Source organism: Quercus robur, chromosome 4 (assembly GCF_932294415.1).
Source record: "Quercus robur chromosome 4, dhQueRobu3.1, whole genome shotgun sequence".
NCBI lineage: Eukaryota > Viridiplantae > Streptophyta > Magnoliopsida > Fagales > Fagaceae > Quercus > Quercus robur.
Window position 1 is genome coordinate 26,375,465 of NC_065537.1, and position 20,660 is coordinate 26,396,124.

At 34.2% G+C, this 20,660-nt stretch overlaps 3 protein-coding genes across 4 annotated transcripts; 2 read left to right on the forward strand and 1 right to left on the reverse strand.

Moving 5' to 3' along the window:
- The first annotated feature begins 855 nt into the window (after positions 1-855).
- LOC126721020 (transmembrane 9 superfamily member 12) lies at positions 856-3,793 on the forward strand. The gene is made up of 2 exons (XM_050423966.1): positions 856-1,091; positions 1,337-3,793. Exon 2 carries the CDS (start codon positions 1,410-1,412, stop codon positions 3,384-3,386), a length of 1,977 nt encoding a protein of 658 aa, XP_050279923.1. The 5' UTR covers positions 856-1,091; positions 1,337-1,409; the 3' UTR covers positions 3,387-3,793.
- A 600-nt stretch (positions 3,794-4,393) lies between these two features.
- Positions 4,394-6,042, reverse strand: LOC126721021 (chlorophyll a-b binding protein 8, chloroplastic). Its single transcript, XM_050423967.1, has 3 exons — positions 5,753-6,042; positions 5,546-5,607; positions 4,394-5,234 (listed from the first exon to the last, which is right to left on the reverse strand). Exons 1-3 carry the CDS (start codon positions 5,891-5,893, stop codon positions 4,619-4,621), a joined length of 819 nt encoding a protein of 272 aa, XP_050279924.1. The 5' UTR covers positions 5,894-6,042; the 3' UTR covers positions 4,394-4,618.
- Positions 6,043-15,137: 9,095 nt separating this feature from the next.
- LOC126721022 (DEAD-box ATP-dependent RNA helicase 53, mitochondrial-like) lies at positions 15,138-20,150 on the forward strand. Of its 2 annotated transcripts, XM_050423969.1 has the most exons (9): positions 15,138-15,762; positions 16,216-16,343; positions 16,436-16,847; positions 17,171-17,269; positions 17,459-17,683; positions 18,442-18,603; positions 19,349-19,637; positions 19,674-19,773; positions 19,889-20,150. In XM_050423969.1, exons 1-9 carry the CDS (start codon positions 15,334-15,336, stop codon positions 19,890-19,892), a joined length of 1,848 nt encoding a protein of 615 aa, XP_050279926.1. In that variant the 5' UTR covers positions 15,138-15,333; the 3' UTR covers positions 19,893-20,150. The 2 variants fall into 2 exon arrangements, with proteins under 2 accessions (XP_050279926.1, XP_050279925.1); XM_050423968.1 differs by having other exon boundaries at positions 15,139-15,762; positions 19,349-19,773.
- The last annotated feature ends 510 nt before the right edge of the window (positions 20,151-20,660 follow it).

Genomic DNA, 20,660 nt, shown 5'->3' on the forward strand with positions numbered 1-20,660 from the left:
GGATTAAATCCATGAAAATGGACGGCCAAGGCTTGTGGGGGTACCGTACCCACTAAAAAAATTAGGGGTACCGAAGAATAACCCCATCTCATGAATATATATATATATATATATATATAAGATTTACTCTATTAATTGTTCTTTTATATCAAATACTAATTATTAGCTACCTTACACATACATCAAAGCCACAAAAAAAAAAGCCACAAGGCAGTATTTTTCTTTGAGAAAGACTTACAATACTTATCCACACAAAAGGGCCTAACTCTTGTGGGAATAAGCAAGGCTTTTAAAGTACTCACACACACTTTGTTTAGTCGATGTGTCCGCCTGCTTTAGCGTTATGTCTTGAGTGTGTGTTGTGTCCGCTGCGGACACAACACACACTCAAGACATAACGCTAAAGCAGGCGGACACATCGACTAAACAAAGTGTGTGTGAGTACTTTAAAAGCCTTGCTTATTCCCACAAGAGTTAGGCCCTTTTGTGTGGATAAGTATTGTAAGTCTTTCTCAAAAAAAAAAAAAAAAAAAAAAAAAAAAAAAAAAAAAAAAGCTACCTTACACATCATTTTTCTTAAAAAAAACATAGAAATCATTCATTAGTTTTTCTATTTTTTATTTTTTATTTTTTGGGTTGAGATAAGAAATCATTCATTAGTTGATAGCATTTGACCTTTTTTTTTTAATTATTAAAAAGAAGCCCTTAATTTATTAGGGTAAAATATAAAAACATCATTAATTACATAATTATTATACAAATTTATTTCCCTTTCAATTTGATTAAAAAATAAATAAAATTAACAATAACGCCCCACCCACATCTATTTGATAATCGTGGTAGTAACCATCCATCACTTTTATCAGTAGCGTGTTTCTCATTGAACGAAGGTTCCAGTTATCTCATTCTCAGAGCATAGCATAGAATATAGCATAGCATAGCATATAGCATAGGGTTCCCCTTCCAACTCTTGCCTTTCTTTTATCGCTCACCCCTGATTTCTCTCCACTCAGAGAGAGACAGAGACAAAGAAAGATCCTCAGATCAACAACAAAATCAGATCTGTGCTTTGATCCGATCTCGCTCCACAGGTTCGTTTCTCACTTCTTCTCTTCCTTTTCCCATTTCATTTTCCTGTACAAATTTTCACAGATCTGTGCCTATTCTTTCATTCTTTTTACCATTTTCAATAACTGAACCCCTTATCTTTGCGTTGTTTTTCTGTATTTATTACGATCTGTTTCTGAAAATGAATTCGTTTACATGTTGTTAGCAATGATTATGCATACGGATCTGTAATTCTTGTTGTTTTTTTTTTGCTTTCTTCTTTGTGTAGCCCTTGTAGCTGTAACTCACACACACAGATCCACTATCACTGTTTCTAAGATCTGGGTCTTTTCAGTTTCGCAATGGCTTTATCAAAGCCATTCTTGAAATGGGTTTTCCTGTTCTTGGTTATTCTCTCTGCACATACTACTTGCAACGCATTTTACCTTCCTGGAAGCTATATGCACACATATTCGCCTCGGGATTCCATATTTGCCAAAGTCAATTCCTTGACTTCCATCGAAACCGAGCTTCCTTTCAGCTACTATAGTCTCCCTTACTGCAAACCCCATGAGGGTATCAAGAAAAGTGCTGAGAATCTCGGCGAGCTCCTCATGGGAGATCAGATCGATAACTCCCCATACCGATTCCGAATGAATGTTAATGAAACAGTTTACTTGTGTACTACCCAGCCGTTGAAGGAGAACGAGGTTAAGCTCTTGAAACAGAGAACCCGTGATTTGTATCAAGTGAATATGATTCTTGATAACTTGCCTGCCATGAGGTACTCTAGGCAAAATGATGTGAGCATTCAGTGGACTGGGTATCCTGTCGGGTTCACTCAAAATAATAAGGAAGATTACATCATTAATCATCTCAAGTTCAAGGTTTTGGTTCACGAGTACGAAGGGAGTGGTGTGGAGATCATTGGGACTGGGGAAGAAGGTATGGGGGTGATTTCGACTGATGCGGATAAGAGAAAGGCGTCCGGGTTTGAAATTGTTGGTTTTGAGGTTGTCCCTTGCAGTGTGAAGCATGATCCCGAAGCCATGCTGAAACATAAAATGTATGACAATGTTAATCCTGTGACCTGCCCTTCTGAGCTTGACAGGTCTCAGATAATACGGGAGCAAGAGAGGGTGTCATTCACCTATGACGTTGAATTTGTGAAAAGCGATATAAGGTGGCCATCGAGATGGGATGCTTATTTGAAGATGGAGGGTGCCCGAGTCCACTGGTTCTCTATCTTGAATTCAGTAATGGTTATCTTTTTCCTGGCTGGTATAGTTTTTGTTATATTCTTGAGGACAGTGAGAAGGGATCTAACAAGGTATGAGGAATTGGACAAAGAATCTCAAGCTCAGATGAATGAGGAGCTTTCTGGGTGGAAGCTTGTTGTTGGTGATGTCTTCAGAGAACCAAATTGCCCCAAGCTACTTTGCGTGATGGTCGGTGATGGGGTTCAGATTTTAGGGATGGCAATTGTCACTATTGTTTTTGCAGCTTTTGGTTTCTTGTCACCAGCTTCACGGGGAATGTTACTTACTGGAATGATTGTTCTGTATCTTTTCCTTGGAATTGCTGCTGGTTATGTTGGTGTACGCCTCTGGAGAACCTTAAAGGGAACTTCAGAAGGTTGGAAGTCTGTTTCCTGGTCGGTGGCATGCTTCTTTTCTGGAATTGTCTTTGCTATCCTCACGGCATTGAATTTCATTCTGTGGGGCAGCAAGAGTACTGGTGCCATTCCCATTTCCTTGTACTTTTTACTGCTGTTCCTCTGGTTCTGCGTTTCAGTGCCACTTACCCTCCTGGGAGGATTATTGGGGACACGAGCTGAGGCAATTCAGTACCCTGTGCGAACCAACCAGATCCCTAGGGAAATTCCTGCACGCAAATATCCATCATGGCTTCTTGTTCTTGGTGCTGGGACCCTGCCATTTGGAACCCTCTTTATTGAGCTATTCTTTATTCTTACTAGCATCTGGCTTGGCAGGTTTTATTATGTCTTTGGGTTCCTGCTGATTGTTCTTTTATTGCTAGTTATTGTTTGTGCTGAAGTGTCAGTGGTCCTCACCTACATGCATCTATGTGTGGAGGATTGGCAGTGGTGGTGGAAAGCTTTCTTTGCTTCAGGTTCAGTTGCCCTTTACGTGTTCCTGTACTCAATCAATTACTTGGTTTTTGACCTGAAAAGTTTGAGTGGGCCTGTGTCAGCCATTCTATATCTCGGCTATTCACTGATCATGGCATTTGCGATCATGTTGGCAACTGGCACCATTGGCTTCCTTATGTCTTTCTACTTTGTTCATTACCTATTCTCGTCCGTAAAGATTGATTAAAAAGTGATAGCTGGTATTCTTCATCAACCAGTTGCAGAAGGCTCTGGTATGTAGGAAGAGGAAAATAATTTTCTCGGATAATCTTTTTGGCGTTTACTTGTCTGAGGCTGACTGTTTACAGCTCATATTAAGAGGCTCTCAGATGGTTTGATGATGCTATCAAAGCCTGTTATATTTTCTATGCATCTTGAGTTTAGAGAACAGCAAAGTTGTAATCCCCCCTTTTCTCTCTTTGTTGTACTTTTTTTATGTTTTTCCACAATTACTAATATTGAGGTTCATTTGCACTATCTGTTTCAGTTTAATCAAATTGTACTAGGAAGTTGTAATTGTTTGAACTTTCTATCCTTATTCTCTTTCATTTTATAATTGAATAGAAAGGTTGATTGGTCATTTGATTTTACTCATGCTGATGACTGTTTTTAATTTGTAAAATCAGAGTAGTGGCTCTTTAATTTGTATATTAGTGGAATTGGTTACGTTAAGCATTCATGGAGAACCCCATTGTTGGAGATTAGAATTTACTCAATTTAGAACTCCATTGCTGTAGGTAGGGTCCATTCCTTAAATTTTGATTTAGTAAGGTGTGGACTGGAGAAAATATCTTATTAGTTGTTATAAGTCTGAGAACCCATTACTTGTGGTCTTCAGCATCCATGTATGGTTCTAAGACATGTTTGGATGGCCTTATTTTCATCAGCTTATTCTGTTTAATTGTGCAAAAGTATAATTATACCTTGACAAGGATAATGTTCTAAAAAATTGTACATTTTGTTTTAAGATGAAAATAAGTTAATTCAAACATTCGCACGCATGCATCCGCATAGTTATAGTGGACTTTGTCATGTTTGTGTTTGGGTTAGGGTCTAGGTGTTACTTGAACTAAAATTTTGTTTGTCTTTGTGTATTACTGTTTTGGGTAAACCTCTCTCTAATGTTTGGATTGCTTGATTTCATTGAAGAAAAAAAATCATGGATCTATGCCTGATGAAAATGCTAACGAGTACTTGAGAAAGATAAATACTCCGATTTGCTACATATTAAGATTGATTACATAATGGAGGCATTAATTAACAGGTCTATTTTCAGTCCTTAACATCTCATTTCTTACAGAACTAAACAAGGATCACAAGATAGGTAGACATCATGTTACAGCAGAAAGAGAGAGAAAGAAGTGGTCGGGTGGGTTGTTCCAAACAACAAGAGGAGTAAATATAATATATATAATCCCCTTAATGGAACTTGAGGCTCGTCAAGATATTGTTGTTGACAGGGTCAGCCAGATGATCCAAGAGGTTTTGGTAAGGTCCAACGCCTGTAACAAGAGCTTGTACAAAGTAACCCAAGATAGCCAACATGGCCAACCTTCCATTCTTGATCTCCTTGAGCTTCAAGTCATTCAATGACTTCTCATCCTTTCCAAGGCCAAGTGGGTTAAACAAGGGTCCGCCAGGGTAGGCTGGGTTATCAGTCCCTCCCAAATACTTCTCTAACCCCAAGAAGTACTGTTTGCTCATAGACCCTGGATTGTACCAGTCTTGGAACCTCCTGTGCTCTGCAAATCCCATCAGTGCCAACTCAAATACAAAAAGTGTGTAAGGGTCTGCCCAGTAGTTGTATGTCCCGGCCGGTGGGATGACTCCAGTTTTGAACCAAGGGAGGGCTGTTTCCTGAGGAATGAGGCCAAGCTGCCCCAAAATCTCGGGTGCTATGGCACCCACTGCACCCAACATGGCATAACGTCCGTTGATTACCTCACCATAGGCTAACCATCTGGGCTCAATGAACCCGCCTGTACCCTCTGGGTCCGAGAGGCCTAGAGGGTCGAATCCATAGTCACCAGGGAGGCTGTATATTTTTCAAAGAAGTTAATCAAAATGAAGCCCAAGGCAGGTGCATTAAACATCCATAAGAAAATAAAGCATGAAGCATGGACATATGTATTATTTACTTATAAGTCTTCAAAATAAATAAAAATACTACCAAAATCCTTAAAAACATATCTGAAATTATAGGTATTTTTTAAAATAAAAGTTTTTTTTTTTCAACATAAGGAGAATACGCATGCTTTGAAGAAAAAAAAAAAAAAACCGGAATTTTGAAGTGTTCAAGCTCCTTAGAGAAATGTAGAAAATTGCATGCGTGAGTTTAAGAATTACCTGCCGTCCAAGTAAGTAAGACTCTGCTTGGATGCAAACCACAAGGGTCTATCTGCTCCTTGCTGATATCAAATCAATCGAGCACATAAACAGGGAATAATGTTTAGTAGTAAGTAAACTGGTTTGGACACAAATGTACACAATCTATTACACTTCAGTGAATAATAATATAAGAAGAAGAAGAAGAAGAAGAAGAATTTAACAAACCTTAACAGGTGGAGTGGTTGCTGCCCTTACTGAAAAGGAAGCTTTTCTTGAGGACCCAATTGAAGATCTTGCTCCAAGTACCTTCCTAGCTGCCTCCACTGAAGAGGTCAGAGATGATGATACAAGTGCTTGTGTTGCCATTTTCTTCTTCTTCTCTCTCCCTCTGTTTTGTGATCAAAGTAGTGGTAGTAGTAGGTAGATTAGAGTACTATATGATTGATTATCTAAAGAATGAAATCTGGTGTGAGGATAGCGTATTGCCCCTTATACAAATGGCAGAAAATATGGGCCAATCAAAGCATCTACTTGTGGACACAGTGGCACTGGTTTTCTGGTTGTTATTCGAGGTGGCCCGACTTTCAGATTAGCCCAGCATCTGATTCTCCAACAAGGAGTGTACACGTGGTATTGTTACTTGGATAAGGGATTTGCCTCTTCCAGATTTTCTCTCTTTCAGGATCTCCGTTCTTCACGTGGCTGCCTCTAAATCACTTATTTTACTACTAGCGAGATTTTAAAATGTGGAATTGTTCCTTTTCACTACTCTTTTTTAAGGTCCGGAGGCATCCCATCGTATATATTACTAGATACTTACAAATTACAATATTTTTATGGATGCGAAAGATTGAATTATATATATACTCGGCCAAAAAAAAAAATATATATATATATATAGACAAAACTTAGGAAGAGTATTTTAAACGCTGTTCATTAGGTTCCTCTCTTAGAATTCAACCATGTGACTACTTAACTAAAAAATGCACTTTCATCCTATAAGAAAAAAAATCCATATAACAGAATTTTAAGAAAGGAACCTAAGTAACAGCACTTAAATACTGTACATATATATATATATATATATAGGTAAATTATATTTACATTTTTTAAGGTTTCACAAAATAATTATCTCCTCCTTAAATGTTTCATGAAATAATTACCCTTGAAGTTTATATAAATTCAAGCTCTTGCTCTCTTACACAACACATTATGTAATAGAATTATCTATTTTAATAAAATAATAAAAATTTCTTATGCAAACTATGGATGAAACGACACTTTTCCTCATATTTGTATAAATAAGTAATAAAAATATATTTATTTATTTATTTATTTAAATAAAAAATAATATTTGAAAGTTGCAGTATGAAAAAAATAAAAAAAAATAAAAAAAAAACTTATTTATTGTATATATATAATCCTCAAGGGAAAGTCATGTATGAGACGTTTGAGGAAGTAGCATTTCAAGAAACCTAAAAGAAGGTTGGTCTAAATTTTTTGATGTTGGTGTAATTTTCTTTTTTTCTTTTTTTAATGAAGAAAGAAGTTGGTCGGACCGTGAGCCATGTCATTTTACCTCAAAACCAATTAGTGATAAGGAAGACACATTCAAATCTTTTATGATATTCGACATCATGCCACACGAGCCTGTTTTTAGAGTGGTTGTAGGGAATTAAATTGTGGTCCCCCAACAGTCCCTCCCTCACAATGACACTCCTGTGACTCGAACCCATGACCTTGGCTCTAATACTATTTGTCAGACCATGAACTGTATCATTCCACCTCAAAACCAATTGGTGATGAAGAAGACACACTCAAATCTTTTATGGCATTCGACATCACGTCACGCAGGCCTATTTTTAGAGTGGTTGTAGGGAGTTAAATTGTGGTCCCCCAACAAAGTATAAATAGTAAAGAAATGAAATATGTTAAATTACAAATGACTAAGGAGGATACAAAAGGGTTCATTACAAATCACCAAGAACTTATTGGTTCAATGGTACTTTCAGCTTGAAACCACAGATCCTTAATCCCAATATTGTTATTGTGAAGTTCAAATATTCAAGGAGATTCTTAGAGTCAATCAAAGGGTGTGAGTCATGTGTGGGGGTTTGTGAGAAGTTAATGAGTAAGGAGTTCAAGTCCGGAACGAGGATTCAAAAATGAGGGGGGCCAAAGTATATAAAAAAAAAATTGTATAGACCAAACTTAAAATAAGCTTGTTCAATTGAATTGTGTTAATTAACATCATAATATATTCGTAGTAATTCTAGATTATTCAATAATGAACTATTACCAATTTTATATACGGTGATTTTTCAAAAAATTATTTGATGGATTTTAGAAATTAGGACATCAAACTAAATGTTGACAATACTGCATTTTCAATATGAGCTTCTAAATTATTTTGAATTTTTCTTAATAAAAAAATCAAAATTGAACATTAATTTTCCATGATCTTAAAAAAAAAAAAAAGCAACAATAATTAATTATAAGGAATTTATCCTCCTTCTACCTAACCATTTAAATAATATTTTGACATAAGATTGACGAATTTCTCTCGTTTCTTAAAAAGTAACATTACCAAACAATTTATTACATCAAACTCATTATATAATTTTTTTAATAAAAAAATAAACATTATTATTACAACAAACACAACTAAAAACTTTTTAAAAAGTAACTTAAAAAAAAAAATAGCATTAAGCACTTCACAGTTCACTCTATGTGAATTGAAAATCATACATTTGATAATGCCAAATTTGTGCTTTACTTTTGTTGTCAATATTAGTTTGTCTACAAGTAATTCATATTATTTTTGGGGCAATTGGGTTTCTTTGTCTACCGGTAATTCATATTTTTTTTTGGGCAATTGGGTTTCTTTGGACGAGATTTGTGCTTTATTTATTTGTTATTATCCAGAGGTTATTTTAATTATTCTTCAGGCAACTGGGCAAAAGGGATAGAATAGAACATATACTTTTAGATTTTATGGGCCAATTTATAATTTTTTTGGAGGGAGGGGGCCAAGATTGCATATTTTGGGGAAAATTGAAAATTTTCTTTGTGTACACACATACTAAGAATTATTTTTTTTTCAAAATTTGCCCAGCCTAGGTTTGTCTCTGAAGGAGTTCAAAGGGTTTTCAATAAGTTATCTACGAAATAGAGACTCGATTTAAGGGTTTGAATCATACGGTAAACTTATCATTTATTAGTAAATTTCTTCACTGGGGTAAGAGTGTCCCAGTAATGGTTTTTCCTTTAAAGTGGTCTCCATCAATTTTCCACTTTGTTACCATATCATTTTGTTTTTATTATTTATGCTTATTGCTTTATAATATGACATGCTATTTTGTGATATTTATCATATAATATTGTTTATTATATAATTGGTTAATTGGCATAGCCAATTTAATATGCTGCATAATTAACTAGGGTGTCAAAAAAAAATTTCTTATTTCATAATTTGATTTATTACTCTAATTCCTTTGAATTTTTTTAGTTCATAAAAAATTAAATAATAACAATTAATTATGCAAGTATTTCTCTATCTCCAATAATACTTTTGAGCATTGAGTATATTATTAATCAGAAGCTTATTTTAAAAAATAAGTAGCAATTCCACTTCTACTATTAGAAATTGGGCTCAGCCTGGCCTAATATTGGGGTTCTCATCAATTGGGTTCGATCTCACCTAGCCCATATATTTTCAGCGTTTCAGGGCCCAGAATTGCAACAAGCTTGGTTTTTCCTCTAATTTTCTTCTTTCAGTATTGGTGGTCGACAGACTTGTTCTTTTCTTCTTCTTCTGGTTTCTCGTTTTTTTTTTTTTTTTTTTTTTTTTTTGGGAAATCAAAGATTTCACAATTTCAGTCAGGAGTGAGGACGGATTGAATAAGGGTTTGATTTTCTTTGTTCTGTTTGGTTGATATCAATGGATTTGATTTATAAACTTTTTTTTAGGGGGATTTGATTTATAAACTTGCACAAACAAAAATGGCTTTGATGAACCGTGGACTGCCAAAGAATTAACTTCGAGATACATTCGAAACTTCAATGTAACCCAATACTCTTCTCAAAAAAAAAAAAAAAAAAATGTAATCCAATACAATTACATTTGATTTTAATTTGACCTTGTTATCATCTAGACTCCTTCAATTAGAAATTAAAATGGTCGAGAAGTGTGGACTTAACTGTTGGATTTATACAAACCTTAATGGAGAGTGTCATTTTAATGAATGTTAACTGTCAAGGGAGAGTGATATAGTGTACTCTAAATTTTATTTTATATTTCTTTAAACTTTTGGTAGTAAAAGTTGGAGTAGAATCTTAAAATTTTTGAAACTTAGATAATAGAGTTTTGCCAAGAGAAAACTACTCTAACAACTAATGAGCCACTTATATGTGAAATGAGACAGCTCATAAGTTAAAAAAAAAGGGGAAACTTTACTTTTGATTCATTTTCAATTGGACAAAGCTAATGGCTATAGTTATGCTCAATATTTTTTTTTATTGGATGTGAATTTTGACAAATACACCATTGAATTACATTTTCTTTCTATATCCTTCATGTTTGCAAAATTTCTAAAAATAAAAAATCAATAGTTAGATCATCAATCAGATGTTTAAATTTCAAATTTTTGTAGTCTAAAATTATGCATAAAAAATACGTTTATGGATCGAATATTAAATAACATTTGATTGACACGAAATTTGACATGTATGTGAAGAACATAAAGAATATACAATCTAACAATTAGATTTTTAAAATATATAGTCCTGTTAATTTGTTTTGGTAGAAGCTATATCCAAACTTTGTCCTTTCATATATATATATATATATATATATTTGAAAATCTTGTCCTTTTCAATTTGATCCTTCCAAGTTCTAAAAGTAGAAATCAAATTCTTAAAGTTTGTAAGACTATCCAATTTGGTCCGCACGCTAATGTAAATAGTAATTTGTCATGTGGTTGGTACATTTATAATAATAATAATAATAAATTGTGTGGCCTAAAAATTAGATACTAGTTAAAAGTGCCACATTGCCATTATGACTCACTATTATCATGAGAAATTAAAAAAAGAATCCTACTTTTCTAAAATTTAAATGGTTGTTTCATCCCTTAAAAGTTATCATGATTTTTTAGTGAATTTTATAACGTTTCTTTGTATTAGAACTCCTCCCTCTCTCCTTGTATGTTTGTTTCTAAAAAACAAATGGTTGTTTCATAAGTGTTTTTAAAACAATCTTTCATCACTGGAAATAGAAATTAGGGTGGAAGTGGAGCCCGCATTAAATGCTTGCTTGGCTCATAGCTTTAGTTAAATAGAAAAGAGAAGACCCGTTGTGGGTATTATAGTTGTCAAAATCGCGATCTGCATCGTAGAATCACACGATTTTACGATTCTACCTCACCAAAACGTTTAGAATCGCACTAGGATCGTAAAAATAGTATGATCGTATGTAGGATTATGTAAGATCATATAAGATCGTAGGATCGTATAGGATCCTACCAATTCTACTAATCCTACCAAAACATCAGTTTATTTTATTTATTTATTTTTTTTTTTTAAGGATAAATTTTTGGTTTTGATGAAGTTTTAAGGGTTTTTATTTTTCTATGCTGTGATGGGATGGCTTTTTATTTTTATTTTTTATAAAATTATGTTAACCTAAGCAAATAGTTTCTAGTTTTTAGTTCACTTGTAATAAAAATGAAGGAATGCTTCATCATTTCTAAATGAAGAATTTATATTGGCTTTGCTACATTTTAAGCTATAATGTTATTAAATTTGTTTGATCAATATACTAATTTGTGTTATAATATTACTAAAATGTTTTTCTTATATATAATTTTATTAGTATGCTTGTATTTGTATATTGATTGATTGATTTTTTTGAGTAGGCTCTATAATTGTTGCTGAGTGGTATAACTTGAATAGTTGAGCGTGAAGTTATATCTTGATATCTTTTGCAGCTCTAGTATATAAATATACAATGTCTACATAGATGATAAAATGATTTATGATGATTAGGCGGTGGTCATAAGAACCCTATAATGAGAATAATTAAATGTTCACTTTAATATTAATCTTGCTTTTGGATGTCATATTTTAGTTAGCTAGTTTCCATTTGATAAGTTATTTTGGATTTTAAACTTGAAACTTATAATTTGAAAAATATTTCATATTATTGATAAATATTTTGGTATTTGGTTGCTAATTAAACATTTATTGAACTTTTTAGATACATTGGATCAAAACGTAAATATATTCGTTTCGTTAGTATAGACGTAGCAATGTAAGACATGCAAATTACATCATATAATGCAAATCTTTTTTTTTTAAGGATAAATTCATAATTTACGTGATTATTCAACATACAAAATCATTATCAATGTGTTTTTTACTTTAAATATGAAAATATGTAGGATCTTACGATTTACAATTCGATCCTACAATCTACGATCTCACCTACCTCTCATGATCCTATATAAGATCCCGATTTTGACAACCTTGGTGGGTATCAACAAAGAGAAACGCATGAGACATTACTCCAAGAGAGCTGTAACAGCCATTTGGAGTATTGGTCGGTGTTGTTCAACTTAGAGGTGGCGCTATAACTGACATAGGAAATCTCTCCCCCTTTGTATTTGTGAGTGTCTGGGGTATCTAACTTGTAGAAATCTTATATATCACTCTTGTAGTGTACAACATCATCAAGAGAAATTGATAGCAAAGCTGAAACTGTGAGAAGCCGTGTGAGATGAAGCTTGAGTCCTTAGTCCTCTAAAGTACTAGATTGTGGGGAGAATCATCTGTAAATGATAAAGTTTAACTACAAAATTAGTTGTACCCTAAAACTACAATCTCTTTCAAAAACATTAACATCATTACATATTTTGTATCAATTGGACATTATTTACAAATATGATCTATAAGTTTATATTTTATGCATAATTTAAAACTACAAAAACTTGTAATTTAAACAATTTATTGTTGACATAACCATTAATCTTTAATTTTTTAGAAATTTTGCAAGTATTGAGGATATAAGAAGAAAATGTAATTTAATGGTGAATTTGTCAAAATTTACCTCTAATAAAAAGATATTGAGTTTGAAGCTAAACTTTGTCCTACCATAAAACAATTCTGGTTTGATGAAATTTCGAACTAAAAGAGATAAGTCCGAAATTGAAATTTCTTTTGTTCTGCATATAGTTTCCAACATTGCTACCAGGGTAGCTATAATGGTTTTTTTCGTTCTCTAGTAATGCCTTTGAGTTGCTTTTAAAGAAAAAAAAAATGCTAGTTTGATTATTTGTTTGGAAACAAATTTTCTTTATTCACCTTACATGGCCTTCAAAGCCTTAATCACATATGGTACTCAAGTGATGAAGAATGAAGGAAACCATTCCTCCTAGAAAGCGGTGATCCACACAACTAATATAGTAATATGGACACGATTAATGTTGTTAATCCCCAAACATCATTGAATATCAGTCCTAAACTTCAATGGAAGTTCAATGAATTGAGTATGATCATGATTGAGGCCTTAGAGAGACTTCAAGCAAATGGATTATTGGATCCATAGGAACCAAGACCACACCAAATCTTTTGTCAAGAAATCATGAATCAGTCCATATAGCCAATATTATCCTATGATAGGGCATAACAATAGCACTGATAAATGCTTCACATTAAAGCTAGGGGTGACAAAATTTGAAACCACCAATGAACATGACACAACATGATACGAAATTAGCAAGTTATGGGTTGAGACTTAACGGGTTCGTGTCATATTAAAGTGGACACAATTAACTCATTTAATAAACACGTCGTGTTCGGATCCAATTCATGGAACCCAATTGATTATTTGTGATATATAATATATGTTTTAGTTTTAAATGATTATTTGTGATGTAGTTATTCATTAATTCTAAATTTTATATTAAAAAAACTGTTTGTTATGTTTTTCATAGTTTAGAACTTTAGATCAATTGGGTTAAGAATAATATTTGGCTACAAACTTAAATATAGCCTAAGGATACAATTTAACTAAATATCTTTATATTGTATGTGAATATTGACAAATCCACCGTTGGATTTTATTATCTTTTTATGCCCTCCATGCTTGCAAAATTTTCAAGAGATCAAAAATCAATAACTATGTCATCAATTAATTGTTTAAATTATAAATTTTTATAGTATAAAATTATGCATAAAAAATAAACTTATGGATCATATAGTAAATTGAATTTGATTGGCACAAAATTTGACAAGTGTGTTAAGAGTATAAGGAACATGTAATCCAACGGTTAGATTTTCAAAATATGTAGCAATGTTAATTTTTCAAAAGGAAATTGTTGCCTTAGGCTACAACTAAGTTTATAATCAAACTTTATCCTTGGATTAGTACTAAAATTTGTTTGTTTGTTTGTTTTTTTTTTTGATAAAACATGATAAATAGGTCTACAATACTAACCATTTTTTTTTTTTTGAGAATCGACTGACCCGTTTAATAAACATATCGTGTTATAGTTTAGAAATTCTGACCTGTTTAATAAATGTGTTGGATTAGTGTCAACCCATATAGTCAAATACTCATTAGTCGACACGACATTTTTTTATTTTTATTTTTTTGAGAATCAATACGAAGAAACTTTATTAAATCAACCAAAGTCTGTTATAAGAGCATGATGAAGTTGTGGTGGAACATCCTCCATCCATACTGTAAGAGCATCAATATGTCTAGCGTATTATGCTAAATTATGGGCTAGAGAATTACTCAATCTACGGGTGTGCGAAAAGGAAATACAAAAAAAACTTCCAAGACTCTACTTAATAGAAGAAATCAAATGGCCATAGTCGACACGACATGAACCCAACACATGAACTTAAATTGGCACCCCCAATTATAGGATGCTATTCAAAACCTTATTGATTGACAAGTAATTTCTCGACCATCATCAGCCAATCGACAGTTGTGTTTCCTAAGGGATTCGAAGAAAGACCATCATCAGCATCCTATAAAAAGGGATTCGAAGGCATCCTAAGGAACAGGGGTGAAGACCCCATCTTTTGGTCTTTCCTCGTCTCATTGTCATCCCTAACTACGACAATCATCTATGTGAGCAAGAAAGAGAGAAAATATGTTTTCCATTTTGGAAAACATTTTACCAAGATTTTTTGTTGTAAAATGTTTTACAAGTTTTTATATAGGTTTTTCAAGTCAGGTAAGTTATAATTTCAATTTGTAACATCCATTTTTGCTAATTACTCTTATTATCAAGCTCAGACAATAATCAATTTTTTAATATAGGTAGAATTTGAATATCAAATTTTTTATTCAACAATAAAAAACTTTACAAATTAAGTTAATTAATATCCATAAATTTAATCATATTTTACTGCGAAACAAACATCGGAGAATATAGGCAAATAATTGAAACATTTTACAGTACTTGCCCTAGACAATGAAGTGCATGGTGCTTAAAAAAAGAAAAAAAAAAGGTGCTGCACAGTGGGGATGAAGCTGACCACAAAGGATCCGGATTGCATAAAGTCTTAGCAAACATTTTAATAAATAGTAGCAACTAAACCCTTTTACCTTTTGCTTCATCACTCGAAGAGGCCTTCTTCACTCTTCACCTCATTTCCTTGGAGTATTGTATGCCCACAAAACCCCAAACCCCAAACCCTATCCTAAAACCCTAACAGCCTCCTCTCCCACTCCCCAAACCCAAACCCAAACCCACACACACTCCTCTCTCTTTCTTCCTCTGCAAATCACAAAGATGATGACAAGTATTGCATCAAGGAGGTGTTGTTCAGTCATCTCTAAACGCACCATCGCCGCCTTCGCTTCTTCTTCCTTCACAACTAACAACAACAACAACAACAACCTTTCCTTTGCCCTTCAAACCCAATACTTTCACCATTCATCAACCCCATCTTCCCACCCTGTCAAGAATGGAGACACTGCATACCCATTTCTATTTCCTAAAAACAGAGCCTTTCATTTCAAATCAGGGCCGTTGAATTTCAAGGCCTCCTCGCCTTCTCTAGCCGAGTACGCTGCCATAGCCGATTACGAATCCGAAGCCTCATCTTCGTCTTCGTCGCCGAAAGCCGATGAAGGTTTGGAGGTCGCTAAGCTTGGAATCGCTCAGGAGATTATCTCTGCTTTGGCCAAGAGGGGTATCACCAAGCTCTTCCCTATTCAGGTCTCTTTGGCTCTTACCCTTTATTTATTTTCACTTTTCCTCTTATGGGTTTCTCTTAATTTTCAATAACAAGTAACAAAAATCATTTCTTTGTAATTTCAAAAAAAAAAAAAATTTATGTCCTTGTTTGTGCGGCTAGTGATAATGGATACCCATTTCATAACTATAAACAAAATTTTTGATCTTGTTTTAGAACCTGTGTGCCTTGCATTTGATAATGGGGTCTTTAGATTAATGGGTTTTTGTATTGGTGAATTTTAGTGAAGTTTGGCCTTCAATGGCCTAGATTTTAAGAGGGTTTTTGTTTTTGTTTTTGCTTTGTTTTGACTCTGAAGCTTAAGCCCTATGATTTTGTTGTACAGTGTGTTTGTGCAATAAAATTTTTGGTTTACGTCTCAAAAATGTGATTTATGGCTAGAGATTTTGCTTGAAAATGTGATTTATTCTGTGTAGAGGGCGGTGCTGGAACCAGCAATGCAAGGGCGTGACATGATTGGTCGTGCTAGAACAGGAACTGGCAAAACTCTTGCTTTTGGAATTCCCATTTTGGATAAAATCCTTAAGTTCAATGCCAAACATGGGTTTGTTTTATTTCTTCACTTGCTTCTCTTTGTGTGGTTTACCAGTGTGATCCAATTCCAATTGTTTATTTCTTAACAATTTCATCATACAGGCGTGGAAAGTATCCTCTGGCCTTGGTTATGGCTCCAACTAGGGAACTTGCTCGCCAGGTCGAGAAGGAATTCGCCGAGTCTGCACCAGGCTTGGATACCATTTGTGTTTATGGTGGTACGCCCATCTCAAGCCAAATGAGACAGCTTGATTATGGTGTCGATGTAGCTGTTGGCACACCCGGTCGCATTATAGACCTTCTTAACAGAGGTTCTCTCAACTTATCAGAAGTTCAGTTTGTTGTTCTCGATGAAGCTGATCAGATGCTTCAAGTAGGCTTTCAGGAAGACGTTGAGAAAATCTTGGAGAGGTTGCCACAGCAACGTCAGACTCTGATGTTCTCTGCAACTATGCCAACTTGGATTAAACAGCTCACCCAAAATTATCTTAAAAAGCCACTAACCATTGATCTGGTGAGTACGCATCATCATTTTAGTCAGTCATTACTCATTGGGTATGAGTTTTACAGAATGACTACTCTGTCACCACCCTAGACTTCTGTGTTGAAGGATCCGATTCTTTGCTTCTTATGTTTTTTAACTTTTCTGTGAATTTGATTTGGTTGCAGTGGTTATTGTCAATATCATTATAGGAGTAGTAGTAGGGATGGAAAAAAAAGTCTCTTTTTTTGTTAATTTCATAATGGTTTTTGTACTTGTTGCTGCAACCTTGAGGTTTATATTTATGATACTATTATTTTTGAATCCAGTGCACTTATTGGTCAAGTGTTCTGTAGGTTGGAGATTCCGATCAAAAGTTGGCTGATGGAATTTCTTTGTACTCAATTGCTTCGGATAGCTATGGAAAAGCTTCAATTATTGGCCCTCTGATAACAGTATGATTCCAAAAAAATTTCTTTTTCAATTTTTCTTTCTGTTTGATGTAATTATTTAATAACATTATTTATTTATCAAAATTTTATGAAGCTTCATTGTTTCTTGATGTAAGAGAAACTTTGTATGTATTCTTATTCTATCACTCTTTCAATATTGCTTCCATTCTCACCATCAGATTTGTTTGTCAGGAGCATGCAAAAGGAGGAAAGTGTATTGTTTTCACTCAAACAAAGCGTGATGCTGATCGATTGGCATATGCCATGGCAAAAAGCCTCAGATGTGAGGCTTTGCATGGTGATATCTCACAGGCTCAGAGGGAAAGAACACTTGCAGGTTTCCGAGAGGGGCATTTCAATGTTTTGGTTGCTACTGATGTTGCTTCTCGTGGGCTTGATATTCCTAATGTTGATCTGGTAGGACTATTCTCCACTTTTCATTCTTATTTCCTATTTTATCTTTTGTTTTGGTGATTATGAATTCTGCTTTGTTTGCAATCAACTAGTGTGTTTCTTAATTGACAAATAAAAATAGATTTATCTCCTCCATGGTGCGTGATTGATAATGTTAAGCATGTGCTTCTATTCTTACATTTCTCAACGAAATTTGTTTTCCCTGTTACCCACCAAAAGAACATGGTGCAAAAACCAGAATTTCTAATTACCATCCATTTTCTGTATGCATTTTTATTTCTCCCGTTGCTGATTAAATATACAGTGATTTCTACTATACAAGACCATTTTGCAAGCAGTTGTGAAAGAAAATTTAGCTGTTGGGTTGACTGACTCTATGTGCCGGAGCTGTTTTTTATTTTATTTTTTAGGTTCCCTTCTATCCAATCAGTTAGTGAGATGTATTATTGTGAGATCAATGAGTGATCATACTCTCTCTCTCTCTCTCTCTATTATGTTATTAGCAATAAGGTCTATGGACTAAGTGACTAGACATAACTCAGGGCATTGCAGCCCTGCATACATATATTCTTGGTGAGTATACTCATTCTGCCCTACCTGTTTATGGGGAGAGGAGATGTTTATTTAGCAACGATTCTCTTTTGTTTCTCTGGATTCTCCAACCTGCTTTTCTAATTAGTGGATGTTTTATTTGCATGTAATTGTTTTCTGGTGGTCCTATTCATTTTCTTGTTCAATAATTTAACTCAACTTTTGCTTAGGTAATACATTATGAGCTTCCCAACAATTCCGAGATATTTGTTCATCGGTCAGGGCGTACAGGTCGTGCTGGGAAGAAAGGAAGTGCTATCCTGATTTATACATCAGATCAGACAAGGGCTGTCAAAGTTATAGAGCGAGATGTAGGATGCAGATTTACAGAGGTCAAGATCCTTTGCCATTTGCATCTTCTTATTTGTTCTGAGTTTAAGAACTATTTAATAGTTAGGCTGACACAACAGTTTATATGTGTTGATAATGAGATAGAATATAGGCTTAATGCTTTTAAGAATGCAATGCAAATCTGGTCAAACCATTGGGGTTGATATGCCTTAACTCAGAATCATACACACACTTGGCATATATATATGTGTGTGTGTGTGTGTGCGTGCGCGCGTGTTGTATTGGTAGAGATAATGGGGAGGGGGAGGTGGGGTTTGATTTAATACAAGTTGAAGAGATTATACATGTTACAATGTCCGTAAAAAATGCCCGTCTGGTAGTGAAGCTGTGTTGTATGATTAGATTTGAAGTCATCAAAAATATAGCTTGGACAGTATCGTGATAGGATGTTATGAATTATGTGAATTTGTTTGTTTACTCTGAACTAAAAATGAGCAGCAAACTAACTTTTTCATGATCATATATATACATGTTCACGATCTAAAAAATGCACTCATAAAAACAGTTATGGCTAAGACTGCAATACTCAGCAGTAGAAAAATTTACCACACTAACAAGCACGTGCTTTTTCTGCATATGACTCTAATCCTACTGCTGGTCTGTCCTACAGCCCTTTAGATACAAAACAGAGATTTGTCATCTAAAATCTATAGTGTGGTTTTGATACTGATTTCCACCTACCAGATGTTCTATGTTAGACTGACTTCTTGATTACTTGATGATCAGCTACCTAAAATTGCTGCTACGGGTGGAAGCATGGACATGTTAGGTTACATGGGGGGTGGTGGTGGTGGTGGTCGATTTGGCACGAGAGATCGTCGGTCTGGTGATTCTGGTTTTGGCCGGTCAGGAGACTATGGGCGTCCTGGATTTGGTCGTAGTGGTGGTTATGGTGATTCTAGCTCTGGACGCTTTGGTGGCTCTGGCTCACGACAATCTGGCGGTGGTTTTGGTGGCCATAGCACAAACCGGCCTGGGAACCGTTCTGGTGGTTTTGGGGACTTTAGTGGTTCAGGTCGTTCTGGTGGTTTTGGAGACTTTGGTGGTTCAGGTCGTTCTAGTGGATTCGGTGACAGTCAATCAAGTCGAAACAGCGGTGGCTTTGGTGGTGGCTTTACTAGTCGTTTTGGCAGCTTTGGGGATGACAAAAGGTTGAAATTAATGTAGATTGTTCTAGTTTTGTTTTGTTCTCTTGTTTTGTTTATGTATTTTTATTTATTTATGGGGCAATAGCCAACAATAACACTCGAATGCTTGAAATTGCAGTTAAGGAAAGGAAAGGAGACAACTCCCAGAGGGAAGAAGATTACCAAGAGACAATGATTCAATTTGATTGAGTTTCATGGAAGGGGCATGGCTTACAGGATTCTCCACCGCAAGAAGTACTAATATTTCTAGTTACTCTTAAGACGTAGCGTCTAAGATATCTTCTTGTTTATATTAAAATTATATTCTTAAATGAAGAGAATAATCTTATGTTGGTAGTCGAGGCCCATGTAATTTATTCTGAAACAGTCTGTTTTTGTTCTTCTTTTTGTTCTTTTTTTTTTTACCTCTATTTATTTTCCTTTTCATCTTAGTACTCAAAAGCTGAGTGTACTTCTTTCCTAGTTAATATTTACATAAAATTATGAAGTGTAGCAATGGTTGGAACGTTGATTTCACTAAAACAAATAATCCTAGTTTGACTGTAAAAATGGTGTTTGATTCATTATGAAATTGTTCTTTACAGAGTAACTATATAATATATATATATATATATATATATATAATAGGTAAAACTGAGAGAAACTCTCTCACATTAGAATTTCAAATTAGAGTTTTAATTTTGCGTCATGTGTCTTAAATTATTTATTCTCAAAAAGTTTTATTTCTTAATTTTTGAATTAAATGTGAGATCACATTATAAATATTAATTTAAGTGAGTTATTAAGTACAAAAATTAAAAAGTCTTGAATCGTAAAAAAAAAAAAAAAAAAGTGCTCTACAATAATAATTAAAAAAATTAGACAATTTATATTTTATATTTAATAATATT